This window comes from Solea solea, chromosome 7 (assembly GCF_958295425.1).
Source record: "Solea solea chromosome 7, fSolSol10.1, whole genome shotgun sequence".
NCBI lineage: Eukaryota > Metazoa > Chordata > Actinopteri > Pleuronectiformes > Soleidae > Solea > Solea solea.
Window position 1 is genome coordinate 4,510,355 of NC_081140.1, and position 21,190 is coordinate 4,531,544.

At 41.6% G+C, this 21,190-nt stretch overlaps 1 protein-coding gene across 21 annotated transcripts in view; it reads left to right on the forward strand.

The window, feature by feature from the left end:
• Positions 1-21,190, forward strand: part of phldb1b (pleckstrin homology-like domain, family B, member 1b) — a 121,520-nt gene that overhangs the window by 73,507 nt on the left and 26,823 nt on the right. For 18 of the 21 annotated variants that reach the window (XM_058634206.1, XM_058634210.1, XM_058634211.1 and 15 more), the window contains 4 exons: positions 34-1,529; positions 19,054-19,371; positions 20,431-20,574; positions 20,944-21,081. In XM_058634206.1, the coding sequence (XP_058490189.1) occupies positions 34-1,529; positions 19,054-19,371; positions 20,431-20,574; positions 20,944-21,081 (2,096 nt within the window). The remainder of the gene's footprint in view (positions 1-33; positions 1,530-19,053; positions 19,372-20,430; positions 20,575-20,943; positions 21,082-21,190) is intronic. The other 3 variants (XM_058634219.1, XM_058634209.1, XM_058634225.1) reach the window with 1 other exon arrangement.

The window sequence follows — 21,190 nt, forward strand, 5'->3', positions numbered from 1 at the left end:
TTTGTTCTCTGTCATCTCCCCCTTTTGACACAGAGAGCTTGGTCAATGGGAATCATCAGGCAAGTCCAGCTCAGTCGTCCTCAGCTCCTGGAGAGCGAATCCAGTCTGAGCACAGTGCAATCGTCAGCTCTATTGAGAAGGACCTCCAGGACATCATGGACTCCCTAATCATGGATGACCCCCAGCCTTCTTCTTTGGAGTCCAAAAAGCCTTCAGGAGGCCAACTGATTCCCCACTCGCCTCTGTCACCTATGGTCAATGGAGGAGGTCGGTATCTTCTATCCCCTCCCACCAGCCCTGGGGCCATGTCTGTGGGGTCCAGCTATGAGAATACATCACCTCCCTTTTCCCCACTCTCCTCGCCCTCGGCAGCCAGTAGTGGGAGCATTACCAGCCCCTCTCCTAGTGGAGGACCCCAGGACCAGAGTTCTTCTCTGCCACCAGTGCCTGTTCGCTCCTCGAGCTACAATTTCACCGCCCACCCTCCACCTGTACCCCAGCCACGGACCATTTTGCCCAATGTCAGCAGTGGTGGGGCAGGCCAGAAGGTTCAGGAAAGCCCCAGGCTGCAGAGGAAGGTCTTGACAGAGGCTCCTCCAAGCCCCAAGACAGGTCGTAGAATAATGGGTCAAGATGGGTTTGATAGTCGACTGACCTCGCTTCTGTGCTCTAGTGAATCTCTTAATAGTAAAAACATTGTGCCAAGTAGTCCCAGACTTACTCCCAAATTCCCTACATGTTCATCCCCATCACCCGCCAGTCCCAGGACCAAGACAACCACAGTGCTCCAGGAAAGGCCTGCCAGCCCCTTTAGAGAGCAGACCACACTAGCTGACCGCTCTCTCACCTCTAGCCCTTCCAGGCAGCTTTCCCAATCCACCAGAGCCTTCCAGCCTCCTTTGGACCCCATTGTCCATGTCATCCAAGGATCTCCGCTTCAGCAACATTCACGCTCACTGCAGCCCCCTGAAAGCCCACGCATGGCCAGGAGGAACCTGGAGCTGAATGGAAGCAGTGGCGTGAGCAGCACTATGAGAGAGTTGCCCCCACTTAGCCCCTCCATGGCCCGGAGAGGGGTCCCAGTACTTCCAGGGGCTCTACCTGGTACAATGCCTACCTTGAGGACTCCGGATAGTCCCTCAGGTCTTGGTAAGCTTGTTCCAGAAAGTCCCAGGCTCAGGCGAAAAACTGGATCCACATCTGAGGAGCTGATGTGTGGAAGGGGGATCAGAGCCCGCAGCCCATCACCTACCTCTATGCTGATGGAGGGCAGTGGTAGTGGTGCAGGGGTACGGAAGGCAAGCCATGGGAATTCCCTGTCTCCTGCTTACAGTCTAGGCTCCCTGCCCGGCTCGTCCCCTGCAGCCAGTCCCAGGACACAGAGGAAGATGTCTTCAGGGAGACCCCACCCTGGGATGAGGGAGAGGAAGAACAGCATCACAGAAATTAGTGACAATGAGGACGAGCTGCTGGAATACCACCGACGACAGAGAGAGGAGAGGCTTCGAGAGCAGGAAATGGAGAGGCTGGTGAGTCAGGAGCTTGTTGCCAGAGATAGTATGCTGTAATATTACTGTAATATTGTTAATCTCTGTGTTAAAGAGCTCTCTACGCTGACAACTATCACTGATCAACGTTTGCTCAGTTTTATAGGTCTCAGTCTCAGGCTTGGACAGAAAATATAGGAGAAACTTATCCAGTATCCCACAACTTTTTAGTAATTGATGAATAAATGCTCCGCAATCTTCACCATACATGATAATAAGTGCTGACAGCAGCAACGGTGAGGATGTACTGTAAGTCCAAATGCAACATCACTGACGGCAACTTTAAGCAGTTTACACATGATCTGTAGTTCTTTCTTGTGCTGATTTGAATACGTTAGATTAGATTAATGTAGGTTTCCACAGCCTAAGGTAAAATAACAAGGTATTAACTTTTCCCCAGTTGCAGTGGCTGACTAGATAGGATAAGGCAAATAAACTATTTTCACAGGTTTGGCCTGATGGAGCTTGTAAGATAGGCAGCCATGTATTTTGCAGTTAAGTTAATCGGTGACCCATTTCCACACCAGCTTAAGAAACAAGTCAGTATCTCATTGGTTTTACTTGGTTGACCATTACCACACCTTTGAATAATTGATTCACATAACAATGTATAGATAATGATACTTGTGTTCTGAGGGGCACTGGGAAAGTCTATCGAATTACAGTATTTTATGTAAGAATGTCAGCAGTAAGCACATGTTTTTGATGACACATTTCAGTCTTTCTTTTTCTTACGTGATGCAGGATCATTTTACTGAGAATCTGGGGTTAGACAACCTAGCTCAGTGTTTCCCATTGATTGTGCAGACTGTGGTAACCTGACACAGTAAAATTTGCCCTGTCACTGTTTCATAATGAACAAAACATTTTTACAGACCACATAATAACATAAGAGATCAGAACCCAGCCTTTTGCTCCATTGCTGCATTGTAGAAATATATTCAGTATCGCTGGCTTGCCTACAATTGTGCTTTCACAATTTTGTGTGCTATTGTACGCGAATAAGGATATGAGGGAAACTCTGCAACTAATCTTTATGAACTTCAATAGTGTGGTTATCACAAAACCATTGCTTGAGATATAATGTTAATAGTCTTGAAGAGGCTTGGTCTGACTCAGTCTGTGTGACCTCTTGGAGGAAGCGAGTGTAACACTTGCATTATCTCCACTGAGATAACGTCCGGGCCTGGTTGCTCCTCCTTTTCCAAACATGAATAGTCTGTAACTCGGGCTGTCTGAACTGCTGCTGACATGCGGTCCCAGGGCGCCAAGATGAGCCCATAGCAACCGCATTGTTTGTTGTTTCCTATGCTCAGCAGAGGGGGGTAGGGAGTGGCGGCCGGTAGACATCTTGAACACGTCTGCCCGTCTAAATGAAACTCCAGAGACTAAGTCCTTTAAAAGCCTTTGTATCCGTTTGTGTTTGTGTGAGGAGGCGTCTGTCCGCCCTGCTCGTAATTACAAAGTGTGTGGCTGAGAGAGGCCAGTTCAGTTGTGCAGACTGAACTGTCTCTATGTACCAGTCCATGCTCTGCTTCTTCCTACAGTGACCTGGCAGTGCTGCATCAGAACACTGAGACTCTGTTTAACCCTTAATAGTGAAGTGAGCTGAGGTTTCTGCTGAGTTCTATCAACATAGCTGGTCCGTGTCTGATTTTGTTGTGATAGCAGCAGTCGTCCCACTGATATCTTCAGATTATCAGATGCTGGTCAGTGTTGTGTGATAGATTTAGTCCTTAAAGCAATAGTTCATAGTAAATGAAGCTGTCTGATTTAAAAAAAACAAACATGATCAGTCATTTTGTTCAGACACCACAGAACCTGTACAGTTTAACTTCATTCAGAATCTCACCAGAGCTGAATGATTTGGGTAACATAACTAATAGTGATTTGTGACTTAAATTCCTTTTTAGGCAAAAAAATATTAACTGTTATGTATTTAAAACAAAATAAACATTACACTGGCAAAATATGAACTACTATTGTATTCTACTCTAATGCAAGGATAAGAACATGAAGGTAGGAACTACTGTTTCTAACCTCGACTTATTACGTTGTTATTTGGCATAGAACAATAAAAAAATGAATGCTTCAGCCCTAAATCACAGATGTAAATTAACTAATGCACTAACCCTATTATAATAGCCAATAAATATATTGTTTTGCACTGCAACAGCTTAACTCCCTATTTCTCTTTGAAGGAATTTAATTAGTTTTATATTGAGTATAAATATTAAGTAAAGACCAGCTAAGAGATGACATAGAAGAAACATTCTAAAAATGACATGAAAGAGGATGTGTCGTACAGTTTGTACACTGCTCTGCCACTTTCATTAGATGTGTCGTGATTAAACACAATTAAAGTCCCACACACGCACAATAGATAAACTATTTTATCGTAACACCTGTAACAAAAAAGCTGGTATTGGAACCATAAGTCCTTTTCATGCAATTCTTAGACCGAACTTAGGGGGATATGGCGACTTACACTTGAAGCTGTGTTGGATATTCAGTGTGCAGAGTTAACAAAGCATCTAAAAAGATGGTTAGCTGTTGAGAGATGTGGTCACAAACATCAACACAATTAAATACTCATATCAGTCCACTGATCATAAATGTCAGATAATTAATGATTTATTTGTACATGAAAGTTGTCAAAACGACTGGTAACACTTTAGATTAGGGAAGACATATTCACCATTAACTAAGTGCTTACTAACATGCATATAAGTAGCATACCAGACCTTTATTAGTAATTACTAAGCACGTATTAACACCTTAATCTTAATTCATGTTCTTAATTCATAGCGGTAGAATAAGATTATGTAGAATAAGGTGTTAATACGTGCTTAATAATTATTAATAAAGGGCTAGTGTGTTATTTATGAATGTTAGTGAGCACCTAGTTAATAGTGAATATGTGTTCCCTAATCTAAAGTCTTACCAAACGACGTAATAGTGGTGTTAATATGGGTTATATTACGTGTGATAGTGCAATGAGTAAACATTACATCTAGACAATTCTATGGCAATAATTATTTGTCATCTTTGCCAGATCCTGTATTACAAACTGCTGTTTCCAAACGTGAAACTAGATAAGTTTGGAGCAGAGACTGAGTTAACATGCAGTTCACATTAAATGGGTTAGAACTAGCTGTCACAATTAAGTCCAAAGTTGTGAATACAAGTACACAGTGTTCCCCAGATTGATGTCACACTGTCCCGATGTCACACCAGTGATCGTCCCACAGTACTTTCTGCCCATATTTCCTTTTTACTGTACATACTCCAGTCTGTGAAACCTCAGGTCCTCACTGTGAGGTCAGCAGCAGCAACAATAACCTTTGGACTAGAACAACAGCAGGCGCACAAAGGGCGATATTTACTTTAGATTAGTGCAAACCGCTCGTACACTACATTCATATGAAGTGGACGTGGCAGACAGCGGGGACAAACAGGAGCTGCCTGAGACCCAGTCGCAGACAGGATTCCTCAGCAGCCTCTGATGTCCTTGTATTTTTTCTGAGTGCAGAAACTCGCAGCTCTTTGAGGAGGCAGGGCGTGGAGCTGCAGGGCCTGTAATTAGTCACAGTTGACTCACTCACGGATTTTTTCTTGCCTCAGAGCGTCACTTCACTTCACACACACAGTCTGCTACTCATTCACACAACTGCTTCACCGAAAACACAAAGTTAGGAGTTCTAAGAGAGGCTGATGGGACATCAACAGGAGGCTCCAGCTTCACTGCTACACTCCTCTGTCAGACTCAGACTTGTTAATTAACCTAAGTAATAGATGCAAGATGTTAACTTGCTGGTTAATAAAAGAAAAAGAGGTAAAATAATGGTTATTTACATCTGTAGACACAAATATTAAGGTGAATTTTCAAAATCATTGTTGAAAATATGGTGTAAACATTAAATAAAGGGATGTATAATGAGTAAAAATAAGTGATAATAAGTAGAAACTGATTTACTGAGTATCTCTGTTTAGAATAGTGGTTTACAATTTGTCACAGGCTATTGAAGCCATCCTCAGTAGATGTTATTCTCAAAATAAACCACAGTAATTGGGTTATGTTAACAGTTATCAGTGGTTACAGTTTAACAAGAGTTGTGGAGTTCATCTTGTGCCATTTTATCCTCCACATGAGGATCACGGGGGGTGCTGGTGCCAATCCCAGCTGACATAGCTGAGCAGGTCGCAGTCCGTCCATCACAGGGACACATAGAGACAAACAACCTTCCACTGTCACACTCAGAGTCACTTTAGAGTGTCCAGTTTGCCTAATCCCAAATCTGCATGTTTTTGGAGTGTAGGAGAAAACCGGAGAATCCAGAGTCACAGGGAGAACATGCAAGAGTGATAACCACTACACCACCGTGTGGCCCCCGTACTGGTGTATTAAGTCAAATTAATTTACCGTGACAGCTGTATGAGACTGTTTGTATGTTGGATTTGGATTTGGTCAGTTCTCTCGGGCTCTGTAAGGTCCAGACAGGTTTCTGGATCCCCAGTTCACAGAAAAGGCGACATGCTTGGCAAAGGCAGTGTAAATCATGTGTCAATACCACATACAACCACACTCTGCACTATCCCTTTAATCAGCATTTCCCTCATCTTGTAGTCTGGTCTTATCGGTCTGTCTGCAGGGAAGACCCTTTGCCTCTGTGCCTCTGTGCGTCTGATCCAAGCTGTCTCACCTGGCACCTCTCACTTCACTTGGCCACATGACCGACGCTCCGTGTCTGCCAGACACACTTGGCATATGAAGCCAGTCTCAGCGTGCTTCATCTGTGGCAGACACGTGTCCTTTTGACCCGTCTGTAAAAGACCAACTCATCTTCTCTGAGACGTCATTGTTTTAACGAGGGCTCCATCTTTGTGTCTGTTGTTCCTTTGAAGGGGACACAGTGTGACTTTGTCTCTTATCATACAGCACACAATGAGAGTGTTGCGTGTAACCAGTAGTGCAGGACATTTCTTTTTCAGCAAATGACAAAAAAATGCCACACTATTCTTGAATTTTCCAATTTGACATATCAGTGCGGCGCCTGGGAGTTGACTGTCAGAGTGTGAGCGCTGTGGAGAGCTGTGTTTCTAAAGGTCATAGATTGCTTAAATAAAGAACTACTGACGGCTTTTCCTCAGAAGCACATCTCTTTTGATTGCAGTTATTGTCTTTTACTTCCCTTGATGTGTTGTGGATTTGTTGGTCCTGGAGGTGCTACTCATAATCATTTTCAGTGTCAGAAAACAGTGAACATGTCAATCAGTGTTTTTCCAATCCTCAAAGTAGTGACGTGACGTTCTCAAGTGTCTCATTTCCTTCACAAACCAAAGATGTTCAATAAAGAAACCAGAACATATTAAGTCCATGTTAAATGGCTCGAAATTCTAATAGATCTGATGGATCTCTGATCTACAGTGTTATATATATATATATATATATATATATATATATATATACATATATAAAAATTGATGTAAAGTTAATGCACTGTGCAATACACTCAAAGATTATGCCTCAGGTTTGTGAAATGTTTCTCTGTTTAACAAGTTACTTTGTTTGTTTTCTGTCCTTAAATAGTTTTACAACATAATATTTAATTATCTGATATTTTATCATGATTGTTACTTTCACTGGGCTGTTTGTTTGGAAAAATGGAGTTAAACTTTGTTTTTTCACAATTGAAACTATACTTTTGTCATGATGAAGCGAGTATAGTACTCCACCCACCCCCTGAAAGTAAGACATTTAAGTACGGCTACTGCTACCAATTTCAAATGTAACAATTCAAAGCCCGCCGCTTTGAATTAGGAAGTAAGAAAACAGATAAGTTGTTTTCATTTAAAAGATAAAACCCACAACACTCATCAAACCATCAAAATAATTGGTGATCAACTTAGTGCTTCATTAAAGGAAAATTTCACCATTGGAAAGATGAGTGTCTATTAAAACTGGGTCATCTATGTAGTAGAAATGTGAAATAATATTTGAAGCAAGTGCCTTCTTGGCCCAGAAAGGCAGAAAAACGTCATTTTGGCTCATGTAGATGAACGACAACAACTCATTGTCGTTCTCAGTTTACTCTGTAGAGCGAGAGCTGGTTAGCGTAACTGTTAGCAAAGATGGCTGACACCGTGTTTACATTGTGGGAATGAAGTCTCGTCCCCCTATGGGTGAGTCTAAAAAGTGCAGAACTGGCGCTGTAGTTTCAAACCTTTGCTGAGTCAAATGATGCGATTTGTGAGAAAAACAGATTTTTTACAACTCAGTGGAAAACTGAGGGAGGGAAGCACAATTAAAAAAATAAATAAATACTACTGCTATTCTAGCAATACATGCAAATCAGTAAAGTATTCCTTTAATAATCATTGGTTTTTGCAGTCCATGTAGGCGTCACATCTTAATACTTTGACTCCAGCACAGATTTGGTTCAGTCTGAACTTAATGGTGGTTCACTTCACCCTGACCTCCTTCACATGAGCAGTCTCTCCTTTCTTGTCTCCAGATTGTCTGCCCTGTCGTTTGTGATCATTTTCTTGCCCACCATGATGTCATAAATGTTGTGTGTGTGTGTGTTTGACTGACTGAAAATTCATCCCTGCGTGGTTGGCATCTTCTTCACTGTTCACGAGGATTAGCAGACCAAATATACCATGGCACTTGTCAAACAGAACACCAGCATCTCGTAGAAACACGGCCAAATATATCTGGCTACTGTGTGACAGTGAACCTGCCCACACACACACACACACAAACCCACTGACCTGAGGACGTGGTTTAGGATTTTTCAGCATTGTCTTCTCTATTTTAAAGTGGAAGGGAGAAGAGGAAACAATGAACACTCCTCCGTGCGGCATGTGTCGTGTTGAGTATCCAGAGGCAGATTTCTGTGGTTTTGGTTGAAAACTTAACAGGGAAAGATAGAGACAGAAAGGACAGCTCAGTACGACTGTATTGCTCTTAATCTGGGACAGCAGTGATAAATCTGTTTCTCTGTCCCTCCAAATCTGCACTAATCCAGTGTCTGGTTTCTATAGCGTCACTTTTTAATTAATCATCAGTATTTAGATGAGATTAGATCAGCCATCCTCTCTCCCTCCCTCCCTCCCTCCCTCCCTCTCTTTGATGCTCTGTGTCATATTTTGTGAATTTACAAACAACCTGTTTGAATTACGGCAGGTGCATCCTGCAGTTATATGCTCTCTCCACTAGAGGGGGTCAGTTAACTGCTCAGTATCACAGTGGCACACAGGGAATTCCTCACTCAGCAGCGTTCTCCCCCTTTAAGCTGCTCATAAACAATGAAGAAATGAATGAACACAAATATATATCTTGTCTTTATTCATGCACTAACTTGAAGAAAAAAATTAAATATACTTGAAAAGACAATAATTATTAAAAAATTAAAGGTTCAGTGTGTAACATTTGGGAGGGTTTATTGGCAGAAATCGAATAAATTAATCATAGATATGTTTGTATAAGTGTATAACTGCGATAAGATGAAAATAGTTTTGGTTCTGTAGCTTTAGAATAAACCGTATATATGTACTTGGTAAGGGCCTTGCTTTACATCTTTAAGCAGAACCTTACGTAAGAACGTCCTCTCTGGTGTGTGAAGGTGGTTTATGGTTTACTTTACATGGTTTACTTCCATGCTTGGTAAAGGGAGGGGTGAGCGGAGGAGTTCTCCATTTGTTGCAGATTTCAGTCTTATCATTAGATGTCATTTAATCTTACACACTGGGCCTTTAATTCAACCGTTTTTTTGACGATAGGACGATAATCTCAGAAAGGCCTCCTCCTTTCGTGTAACACATCCCTGACACTGTCCCCCTGACTGTGGCCCATGTTCTCATTACTGTATTTTCAGAAGCACTCACTCATAAATCCAGACGGCCTGATTATCATGATGGTGATATGTGTGAATGTGGCACATTCTCAGTCCCTGTTTTGGCCTCATAATTAATGATCATCATTTAAAAGCCCATTCTATCATGTCATAGAAACACACGCGTTGTGTGTGTGTTTAACATTTGACCCTGAAGTCTCGACATTGTCTGCCTGGATTAAATTTATCAGCCTATTCTGAGTACAGAGGAGGCGCGGTATAAAGTTCTTGGTCGTGTCTTAAGTGAGAGCCACTGCTTTTCTTAGAACCAGCGAGCCAAACGCCTCCCACTCGAGGAAGTCCTTACACATGTCGACCTCCGGCTCCGCCCATGTTCACACAGATTCCTCACAGTCTCTCCTGAAGACTTGGGTAGAGTTTGAGCTGAGGTAGAAGGCTGCTCCCTCCATCCCACCCAAAGCAGCGCTTTGTCAGAACTTCTGACATCACTTTAAACAACAGCAGGAGCTGAATGGAAGCAAACATCTGAAGACTTAGGCATCTTCTAGTCCTGCTTCAGAGCTGCACTTTGTATATGTGTGTGTGTGATGGACCAGTATCACTTGCTGAGTGGCAGCAGGGCTGCACCTGTGAGGCGAGGTCAGAGCCGGGAGCAGGCCGTGGTTTATATGCTCGCTCTGGCTCGAGAGAAGCCGCTCTTTCTCAACAGCGTGGCAGAACTCATGAAGGTAACTGAAGCCGCTGCTAATATTAACAAAGCTCTGACTGCATCTTAAATAGACTTTGGGTTTTTTATTTCTGTGGTGTGGATAACGTGCGCACTCAACAGAGGCCTGTTGAATACATGTGATGCTGTGTGGTTTCCAGCCTCCAGTTGGTTCAGTCATTAAGTGCTGAGCTGTAAGGCAGCTTTCAGGCCCGCCGGCTGCTTTAGTGAGAAGAGTTGAACTTTGGTAATAGAGAACTGTGCAAAAAGATTAGGTCATAGCCGTGCTATAATGACCATATGGTATTATTATTTCTCGATCACTTTGTTGGAACAAACTCAGAAAATATGGGAAACATTTTTAAAATAACATTGTTTGGAGAGAATAACTGGTTCTACAGGTTAAAGAGTGCAGTGTTCAGTGTGACCTACCTTTACACCTGAACAACAACACGACCCTGCCTCTCTTAGACCTGGACTGGGACCCTTTAATGGGAAATGGTCTGTGTTTATATAACGCTTATCTCATCTTGATGACTCATGACTCAAAGCTGCTTTACACTGCCATTCACTCATTCACACCCATTCACTCACACGTTCATACAGCACATTTATGTGCAGGGCGTTTTCTATCACAGTCACACGCTGTCAGGAGCAACATGGGGTTAAGTGAAAACAAAGGAATCAAACCCTCAACCTTCGAGTTGAAAGACAACTCGCTCTACCACTGAGCTACCGTGTGCCCCAGCTACTGGTCCTAATATTTCATGTCGACAAATAGAGCTGCAACTAACGATTATTTTCATAATCGATTCATCTGTCGATTATTTTCTCGATTACTCGTTTGGTCCATAAAATATCGGAAACCTTAAAAAATGTTGATCGGTGTTCGTCAAACCAGGAAATGACGATGTTCTCAAATGTCTTGTTTTGTCCACAAACCAACATGATTCTCTTTTAATGATTCTTTGTTATCCAGAGCAAAGAAATGAAGAAAATAATCACATTTAAGAAGCTGAAACTGTCGGAAATCTGATTTTAATCATGAGAAAAGCTTCAAACCGATTAATCGATTACCAAAATAGTTGTCAATCAATGTAGTAATTGATTAATAATAGAATAATAGAATAATTAACAGCTTTATTGACAAATATTGCTATGGAAAAAGTCTATTAGCATCACATGCAGATGTTGTTTCAATGATTGGCAGTTTGCTCGTTTATAAGATCAACTTTCAGTCACATAAAAACAACAAAGCTGGTGGTTGCCCTGAGACTCTATCATCGCTCTGTATATTTACTGGGTAATGAAATGACATTAACAGAGACTTCAAGAGATGCACTAAAGAGCCATTTATTACCTCATATATCATTGTCATTTTCGTTTACCGTGTAATTGTGCGTGATTGTTTAGTCTGTAATTCCAGGAAAACGATCAAACAATTCCTACCTCCTTTTGCCAGAGGCCAAGCAGACTTAAGTCTCCAAACATCTTTTTCATTTTTTAGTTTGGCTAACCAAGACATTCTAAAACTGACAAACTTTGAAGTGATGTTGAAATAAAAGCTGAAAATGCACCAGATGCAGCACATAAATATGACAACATGGGTTGACATTGTGCTTTATATCAATATGTCTTTGGTGATCTTTGATCGACATAAGTGGAAAATAAATGACAGAAATATCCAGTCCTGTTTTCCTTCTTATAAAGATGAATTACGCACTAATTTGCCCTAAATGTTTTAAATAGACAGTGGGCTGTTGAGCTCCCGGCTCGTGTGTGTGTGTGTGTGTGTGTGTGTGTGTGTGTGTGACTCCTCTAGTTTGACAGTCTCTAACTGTTTGCTGTTGTTGACTTTGGCTGCTGTGTTCACTATAAATCTCCTCTGGCTAAACAGTCTCACATGGATCTTCAGCACAAACTTCACCATTGTGCCAACAATGTACTGTCAACTTACAGCTTTGGCAGGATATTAATAATAATATTGAATCTCACAATTTCTGAAGTGCTAAGGGTCTGTAACTTATTATTTGATTTATTAAAAGTTTGTCTGCAAAACAAAGTGATTAGTTTCAAATTGACGTTGCAATTTGAAATTGCACAGGCTGCAGTTTGACTGTTGTACAGTATTTGCCTCAAACATTACAGTTCTGAGGCCAACACTCCTCATTTGTACACGAGCAACAATGTACTGAACATTCAAATCAACATTTCTGTCCCAGTTAACAATAAATCATCTCAATTTTCATTCAAATAACTTTGGTTAACATAACTAAGATGCCCCATGTTGTTTTTACATAAACACACGACATATACCATTCAAATATAATGTCATTAGTCATATTTTAATTACATTTAAGAACACTTACTGTAACGTATATGTCATTGAATATGTGATAAATGTTATATCACTGTCTGAAGTATAGCAGTCCATGTTTTGATGCTATCTCGTGCTCCGTCTTCTTTTTAATTTATTACACAGTGAATATTGAATGGTGAGCTTAACTTAAAAGTGTTTTATCGCAAAGCAAATTGCAATAGCAACCTCTGCTGGGAAAAATGCAGTTTGATATTTTCTCCATGTTCATAAGCCCTATGTGCAAAACTTCCAGCTCTTATCTGATACTTGTAGACTTTTATACCTCCATCCCATAACAATAACAAAGCCAGAAGCAGGTTTGAAAACCCATAGTAAAAAAAAAAAAAACAGACTCCATACTAGCCTTTTAAGCATAGAATGTTTGACATGAGAGACTAGAACCCAGTTTTCACCTTGAGAGAGAAGCCTGGAGGGATTAGACCCCAGTTAAAGAGCAGGCATCATCGGTGTAAATGGTTGCCATCTCCAGCAGCTGTAACAACTCCATAATTTCATCTCAAGATCAGCGCGCGTGTTATTCTCAAGGGAGGAAAAGAGAAAACCCACAGTGAACTCTGTGGGGATCAGAGTGTTATTTTCATGGAATCTTCCCACATTCACCTGCGTGAGAATCACTCCTGTGACATGTACAGCTGTGCACTTTACAAAGTAACTGCTCTGATCAAAGAGACACAGAAGGGGAGCAATCGGGGTCCTCGAGGAGGAGGAGGAGGGGGAGGGAGATGCAGTAAAAGGCTCTAAGGGGAGAGAGGGAGACACAGGGAGGAAGAAAATAGGAATAAAATGAGGGAAAGCTGACTGAGAGATGCAGGATGTCACATTAGAAAACAACTGTTTACTACTGTTTACACCTCATAGGAGAAGAAAATAATGCAGTTATTCTTAATTGCTGCATATCTTGTGGTGACTTTGTTTTCTAGGGTTTAACAAAACAACGTTGTTGCTTCTGTTACTCTGTCATGTGATTTCATTCACTCAGTTACTGTATGTATGAAGTACGAGGTGCTGACATGTTTTTCTGTGCATTTATGACTGAATGGAGGTGGAAAGATGTTTGATTCAAGGTAAATACGACGTGTTTCAGTGTCAGTGAAGGAAAAAAAAAACGAATTCAGCAAATTAAGGATGACTTTTTGAATTCATGCCATGTCACTCGTGACACAGTGTTTTTAAACTGGTTTGTCTTCTACACAGGGGTTGTTGGTCCACTTCTGCCTCCATCAGTGGGTTCAAATGTGTTATTTTGTGACTTAGGTGTTTGAATTCCTTTGTTCAGATTTACATAAGTGACACAAACTTACCAAACGCAGGAGCAGTAGACCACGAGCTTCCTGGTCCCTGTCAGCTAAAAACATGGATTCTTTCCTCCGGACTTTGGTGCTGGAGAGTGAGCACTTTAAAAAACTGACAAGACTTTTACAGTCATAGACTTTGTTAAATAAGGAGCTCAAATCTTCCTCAGCTCAGGGTGGATTATGCGCCTCATATAACCACACTTCAAAAAAACTAAATTAAAACTGTAAGGTGCAACTTTTTTAGTTTTTGTTTTACTTACAGTATATTGCTGCTTTTATTATTTCATTATTATTTTAACGAATCATTTGTCTCTTATGTTTAAATCATTTAGCAATCGTTACACTACGTCGTCTCACTTGTTTTGTTCCAGTTCCAGTTTTAGAAGGTTAGATTTTCACCAGGAGCAGTTTAAAAGGTTTCTTTGAAAGAAAGATTTCAAAGATTAATCATCAGCAGCAGCAGCAGCAGCTTGAGCCTTAATATCTCCTCACCCCACTCGGCTGTAATGAGAGCCACCCACGAGGTGAGACCTGGTCAGGCTGTGGAATGTGTGAACTAGCATAACTGTGTGAAGCAGGCATTCCTTCACAACCCCATGGTTGTTGAGGTCATGCGGGATTTACTGATGTTCCCCGGTGCGGTCTGATGTTGCGGTTACACGGTTACACTTCCCATTGAGTCTATTAAAAGAGTGAATTGTGTTGTGTTTTCTTTAAGGATTTATTTGCGTCTTCATGTGAACACTGGGGATCTGAAGATAAAGTTTCAGCCTCTAATTGTATGACCTCGTATGTTGAAACTGCTCATTGTTCTGCTGCAGTGACTCCAGGAAAGCACTGATGATGCTATTTAAATGCTAACATGTGAACACAGTGTTTGACTGCACAACTTTTCACTGTGAAGCTGTGTGTGTGTGTGTGTGTGTGTGTGCGTCACATTGTTGGCTTTTTCAGACTTGTGACTTGGCTTTTTTTTCGCAGTATGCCCTGTTGACACAGCAGAGCTTTACTACACACACACACACACGGAAATGCAGCTCACATGATTCCCAGCAGTGTGTATACTGACATGCATCTGGAGCCAAATGCAGTAAAAGAGTAAAACAGCTGCAGAAAGTGCAGGTTTTTGTTGTGGCTCCTCTGTTGTGCAGTTCCATCCGCTGTTATTATGCAAATATTGCCAGTTAGTTTGCAGAGATAATCAGCTGGTGGTGCACTACAGAAGGATGAGAAGTTACAACACTGTTTACATAAATAAAGGCCGTCAAACAAGATCAAAACAAATGCAAAGTAAATGCAGAAGCAGACGTTATGGGATTTCTAAACATCATCCTTCATTTAATTAATTTACATTCATCTTTTATCAATATGCCAACCTTTTAATACCTTCCTTAAGCATAGAACCAATTTTAATTAACACAAATTATTATTAAACACCTTTTTTTTTACTACATTATTGCACTAAATAGCTGATTTACTGCTGTCTACATGTTGCATTAGTAGTTACAAAGCAGCAATACATATTTTAGACAGATTAATAGTTGTTTTTTTTACCAATAATTAAACATGGTGGCTGATATATTTCACTAGTGTTGTCCAATTAAAGTCATTCAGTTTAGTTTCAGTGACCTTGAAGACAGTTTAATTACAAATGTTTGTGGACAGCAGATGACTTAGTGCTGTCACCTCTGATCTTGTCAGAGGACGGTGGGGATGGGAATGAGTTGTTATGGGGGTGTTAGGGTTTGTGGGTGGTACCAAGCTTTCAAAGCCCAGTATTTGTTCATCTGTCTTTTGGCCGAGCTTGGTCTTGGTTTGGATGTGAGTCTCATCTCAAAGTTCAAGCTGCTGCTTCTCACCGTGTCCATCATGAGAGTGAGTAAAAACCAGATCTTCTTCCTTCACCTACCGTGGTGAATTTGAATTGAATTTGAATATGAAAAAAGTAAAGGCTGTTTGTGGTATTTTGTTAGACATGAAGGTGGAGTTAATGCGATAAAAGCAGGACTTTAAAAAGTGAAATAATTTCTCACGAATGTCGGACCATCACACCCAGATAATGTGGTTGCGAGGTCAATTACTGTTGAATGCACCCTGGTATAGCTCTGCACATAGACGAAGAAGAGAAAAACATGATGAGTTACGACATTGAATATTTTGAAGTCAATAGATGCAAGAAAGTCACAACAAGCCACAAACTAAACAGCTATAAGCTGCATTTATAGTTACAACAGCTGTTTCACTCCCTGTTTCTACTTTTTGACAGGCCACAACATAGATATTTTGATACATTGATAGAGTTCTACCAATAATTTAACATTGTCTGCGACATATTTCACTCGTGTTTTTGTGTTAAAGTCAGTAAGAGTCCTATTACTTAGTTGTTTATTATAATTACAGCTTGAATCATTGATCTTTGACACATGTAAACAGAAAACATAGCATTTGTGCAAAACTGTCAACATGCAGCTGATTAAAAAAACATAATTTGAGCCCAGTTTGTTTATGTCAGGCGTCAAATTGGATGCTATTGGGGTTTGATTTATGTCGAGACCAAACACAGATTGATACAACATGTGTCTGTGATCCTGCTTCTCTGCCACTCCACAGGTTTGGTCGCCTGAAGGCTGTCTGCCACTGGCTCTCAGTCAGAATTCATGACAAACAAAAAACAGACAGACATCGGAACGCGAAACAGTTTTATCTATGTCTGTTCAGGCAGATGTTGAGTGGGAGGAGGAGGAGGAGGAGGAGGAGGAGGAGTTGTCGACCTGCCAGACAAATGTTTGAAGTTTGAGGTTTTCAATGAAAAGCCACCAAACTGTTTGACAGCTTTAAGGGGTCGTTAACTCCCACCCACTCACTTAAAAGATGGCTGGTCCCTGATTACAGGTTAAAACTAACTCCTAATTATGCAGCTGTTCACTCAGTGGGAAAGCCGTGCTTTCTGCCGTCTGACGGAGGCGACCGGAGAGCGAGAAGAAGGCTCACCAAGGGTTTCTACCACGAGCGACTGAATCACAAGAGCATACAGTAACAACGTGTGTCTCTGTTCCCCAAGCTGTTTCCACTGTAAACACCTTCAAAAGGAGGAAAACAAGGAAAAACAACATCTGCCAAACTCTATTTTGACTTGTATGACTTTTTCTGAGGCTCTTTTTGGTGCCTTTGGTTTAACTTAAGACATCATCATTAGCCTGGCTTATGCCAAACTGCATCTCAATCTTATTTGAGTCTGAAAAGGGTGACGTCACCTCCCACTTTCAAGAGACGTTCAACGGATGATGAAACTGACTCGCAATATCATAGACGTATAACCAATCAGTCCAATGATCCACATGACGAGTGTCAACAAACGTGCTTGTTGTATTGTATTTGCGTTTTACTAGGAGTGATGGCGTCTAACGCCGGTTGCCTGGGGGAGCTTCATGGCGCAGGTGGCTGAAATTGGAAAGACAGCTGGTCGTCAGTGGCGGCCATGTTGGCTGTACACAAAAGCTGCTAGACGTCGCTTCTCTGTCGCCATGACTTTAAGCCCGCCTCTAGTGCGTCAGGGCTTTGTGAATGGTTCCCTTTCTTTAAGCGATGTCCGTGCCATGTACAGATCAAATCATTGGCTGTGTTCACCCAGGCTACATCTTCATCATCCGTGATCTTAATTCCAAACATAACATACTTAAAGGAACAGTAAACAGGGTTATTTTTGGTGTGACTGTCAGCATCATGTAAACCTGGTGATTTGAGAGAGGACGATACTTCTGTTCCTCTGGATTCACAGCCTCCCAACTAAAAATCCCTAATATCTGGTATTTTACCAACCTGTGGATGAAACTCAAGACTCAGCTATGTTTCCAGTGATCCTGCCTACCGCCGCTTCAATTGATGCGCAGAGTAAACATTGCACTGCCCCCATAAAATGTCAATGATTGTTTATCTAAACCTCAGAATGACGACGTCTTGTTTTATCCACGAACCAAAGATAATTAGTTACAAGTTATAGAAAATAGATATTAACATTCAAGAATCTCAAATCATACACATTTTATCTATTTATTTGGACTTGGTTTAAACTGAGCTTGAAGCACAGGAGCTGATTATTTCTGAACGCGATGCGTCTGTAGCCGAGCAGTTCAACAGCAGCTGACATTCAGAGTTCACAGGTCACTTCATTGGCCTGGTCATGCCGGGGGGGCCCCATAGGTGGGCTGACCCTTCCATAGTGACAGCTGGACAACCAGTCATAGAGTCTGACTCCAAGAAGGCAGAAGGCAATCAGAACTCAGGAGAGAGCTGTGTGTGAAGCTCCGTGTTGTTTCAGGCGTGAGAATGTGTGCTCTTAATGAAACTGTGGCTGGACGACTCACACTTCCTCCTCACGCCCCTGTAAAGTCAGCAAAATATCTCTTTTGACTTGTGAAGTGTTTCAAATTCAGCATTATTATCTGCTCTGACACGCTGTGGGTGTATATGATATAATATATAATACTTGACACTAATGGAGAGTAAATCAGTCATTCCTCAAGTAGCACTGACAGTTTTTGATTAAATTCAAGGACATTTATATTTGATATTACCTGTGTTTACATTTAGAGCGACGATATCAGTGTTGGTGTTTACATAGCACCTGTGTAAATACACGAAACATAAAAGCATTTATATTTATATACTTTACCTTTGGCGATAGATAAATCAGTGTGTGTCCATGAGGATTTATATTTGTATTTGTTAAAGTCAAAATAGTTTAGAATGAAATGGGCAAAAAAAAATCAGCGTAATTGAGTGTAATTGTTGTCTATTGTATCCATTTTACCAGAGATGCACTCACTGCTAATTGAATGTAGAGGAAACACTGAAATGTGAAGGCAGTACTCGTCCATTAAAAACCTCATTCACAGACAGCTGTCCCTCGTCCTCACATACGCGGTCATTAGACATGAAGTCTGGAACAAGTCTGGGAATTTGGGCCTGGACATATTTTACAGTTCCTTCACATATTGAGAGGGCAGCAGGAGATTGTCTGGGTCATATGTGTTCACAACAGGAGGACGATGTCCGGTCGCATTTGGACACTTTTCGGAAAATTTGACAAGCAATCTGGGTTCTCTGAATTTGAATCAACTTTTAGAGACATTGGTTTTCTGCAGTTTCTGCAGCAGAGGCTCACCTTTTAAACCATTATCAGTCAAAGATGTGGAGGATAACACTGATGAGATTAGTGTTTGATACGCCCACCTGTCCAACAGTCCTGCCTTTGTTGTGTTCGCAGGAGAGACAGCGACTAGAGACTATTCTGAACCTCTGTGCTGAATACAACAAAGGAGAAACCCCCTCTGTGGACCCTCTGGGCTCAGCGAGGATGGGTTTCCCTGGCGGGCTGGCAGATGGCTCAGGACGAAGACCATCCATGGACAACGTCTTCGGAGCAACGCCGTCCTCTGCCACGCTACGTCTGACGCAGAGACAGAGGGAGAGCGACGATGAGAATCTGAAGGAGGAGTGTAGTAGCACAGAGAGCACTCATCAGGAGGTGAGGCCGTCTCCCGTTCCCAGCACAGCATCAGCACTGCACAATGGAGACAGACAGGTCAGGAGGATGCATGTCTTCCACCAAAGATTCTCCTTCTGTGCAATGACACTTCAAGTCATGTCATCAGCTCTTTCCATAGCACTGATTTTAGTGCTACATCATATCAGGTTTAACCTGCCTCCATATTTAAAGTGTGAGGGAGAACAAAAACACAAGATAACTGAGTTTATGCATCTGTGTACAGCAGCTCCTTTAGCACAGATGCATTGCACACTCATGCACTAATCCAAAATCTGTACTCACGGCCATTTTTGTTGCTGTTTATGCACAGAATGTCCTCCGGCATGGAATTATATTATATAAAGAGCATACATGTGCAAATCTTTTCATTCTGCAAAACAATAAGGTGCTTTACTAAACACATTTAAATCTCACTGTACATATTGCTTATATTTGTTAAAAATATTCAGCAAAACACAAAGTTAGCTTCTTAATGCACCTCCTCCTCCTCCTCCTCCTCTCTCTTTTGATTTCCATGTATCAGTTTTTTGTGCTGGTCTTAAGGGCATCACGACTTGTAAACATTAGGAATGTGTTTTCACTGTGTCTCCTGCATGAACCCATTTTATCACCTCCTTTCCATGTTTCTTCTCTCTCCTCACTTTTATATCTATATATATATATATATATATATATATATATATATATATATATATATATATATATATATGTATGTCAGCACCATTACATTACATACAAACTGTAGAGACACACGTAGAGACAACTGTAATTTACAGTCATGAATACACGTGTGAATGTAAATGCATGAAACGATTGAACAATGAATTATGGCTGCGTGAGGTTCTGAGGTTCCCAGGAATCAACCTGTTAGTGAAAACATGGCACCCAGAGGGAACTCAAGACAAACTGGTTTAAAAGGCTTATCTAATAACATCTATACCCACTTAAGTAAAGTAAAACGGTGTTATTATCTGCACAGCAATGTCAGTACTGATTACTATCCATTTAAGGCCTTTCCTAGCCTACCTTCTGACATCTTTCTGTCTTTTGTTCAATAACGTCTGACTTTCCCGTTCATCGTGACTCTTCCCGCAGCATGAGGACTTCAGTTCTGGCAGCAGTGGACGTCTGGAGCTGGGTTACCTGGTGGACGAGCGAGTTCGTGTTCTTGCCCGCGTCGATGAGCTCAAGACCCGACTGACAGAGCTGGAGCAACAGCTCCAAGAGTCAAAACAAGAGGTAGTGTCACGTGACAGCGACACGACAAACTTACTTCATGCACCATATCACAACATACCTTATTTTAAAGGCTCTGTACATAGTAAGGCAGATACCTTTACAATATTATAGAGAGAAGCGAAATCCAACAGTTCACACAAAGACCAAGCACGAAGCATCAGTGGAGAGAAAAAAAACTCCCTTTGAACAGAAAGAAATGTGCAGCATCTGCCTCGACCGGTTGGGGTGAAAGGGAAAATGGGAGACAGAGGGGACGCGAGATAGAGACAGAAGAGAGAGACCAGGAGCAGATCTATATCAGCAGCATTGATGTTATGATGTGGAGTTATGATGTTACTCTGTGTGACTGTGTGTAACGTCCTCTTCCAGGCCGAGATGGAGCGCGCTCTGCTGCAGGGCGAGCGGCAGGCGGAGCTCGACCAGATAGATGCTGAGACGGACATCATCACACAGCTGCAGCGCAAGCTGGACGAGCTGGAGAGCGCCATCCAGAGGGAAAAAGACAAGGTAGAGGAGAGTGGTGTCACCTTTGAAATGGTTTGAATTCCAACAGTGGATTTTACAGTGGATCACCGCTGTCAAGGGATTCAAATATTTGTTGAGAGCAATTGTATAA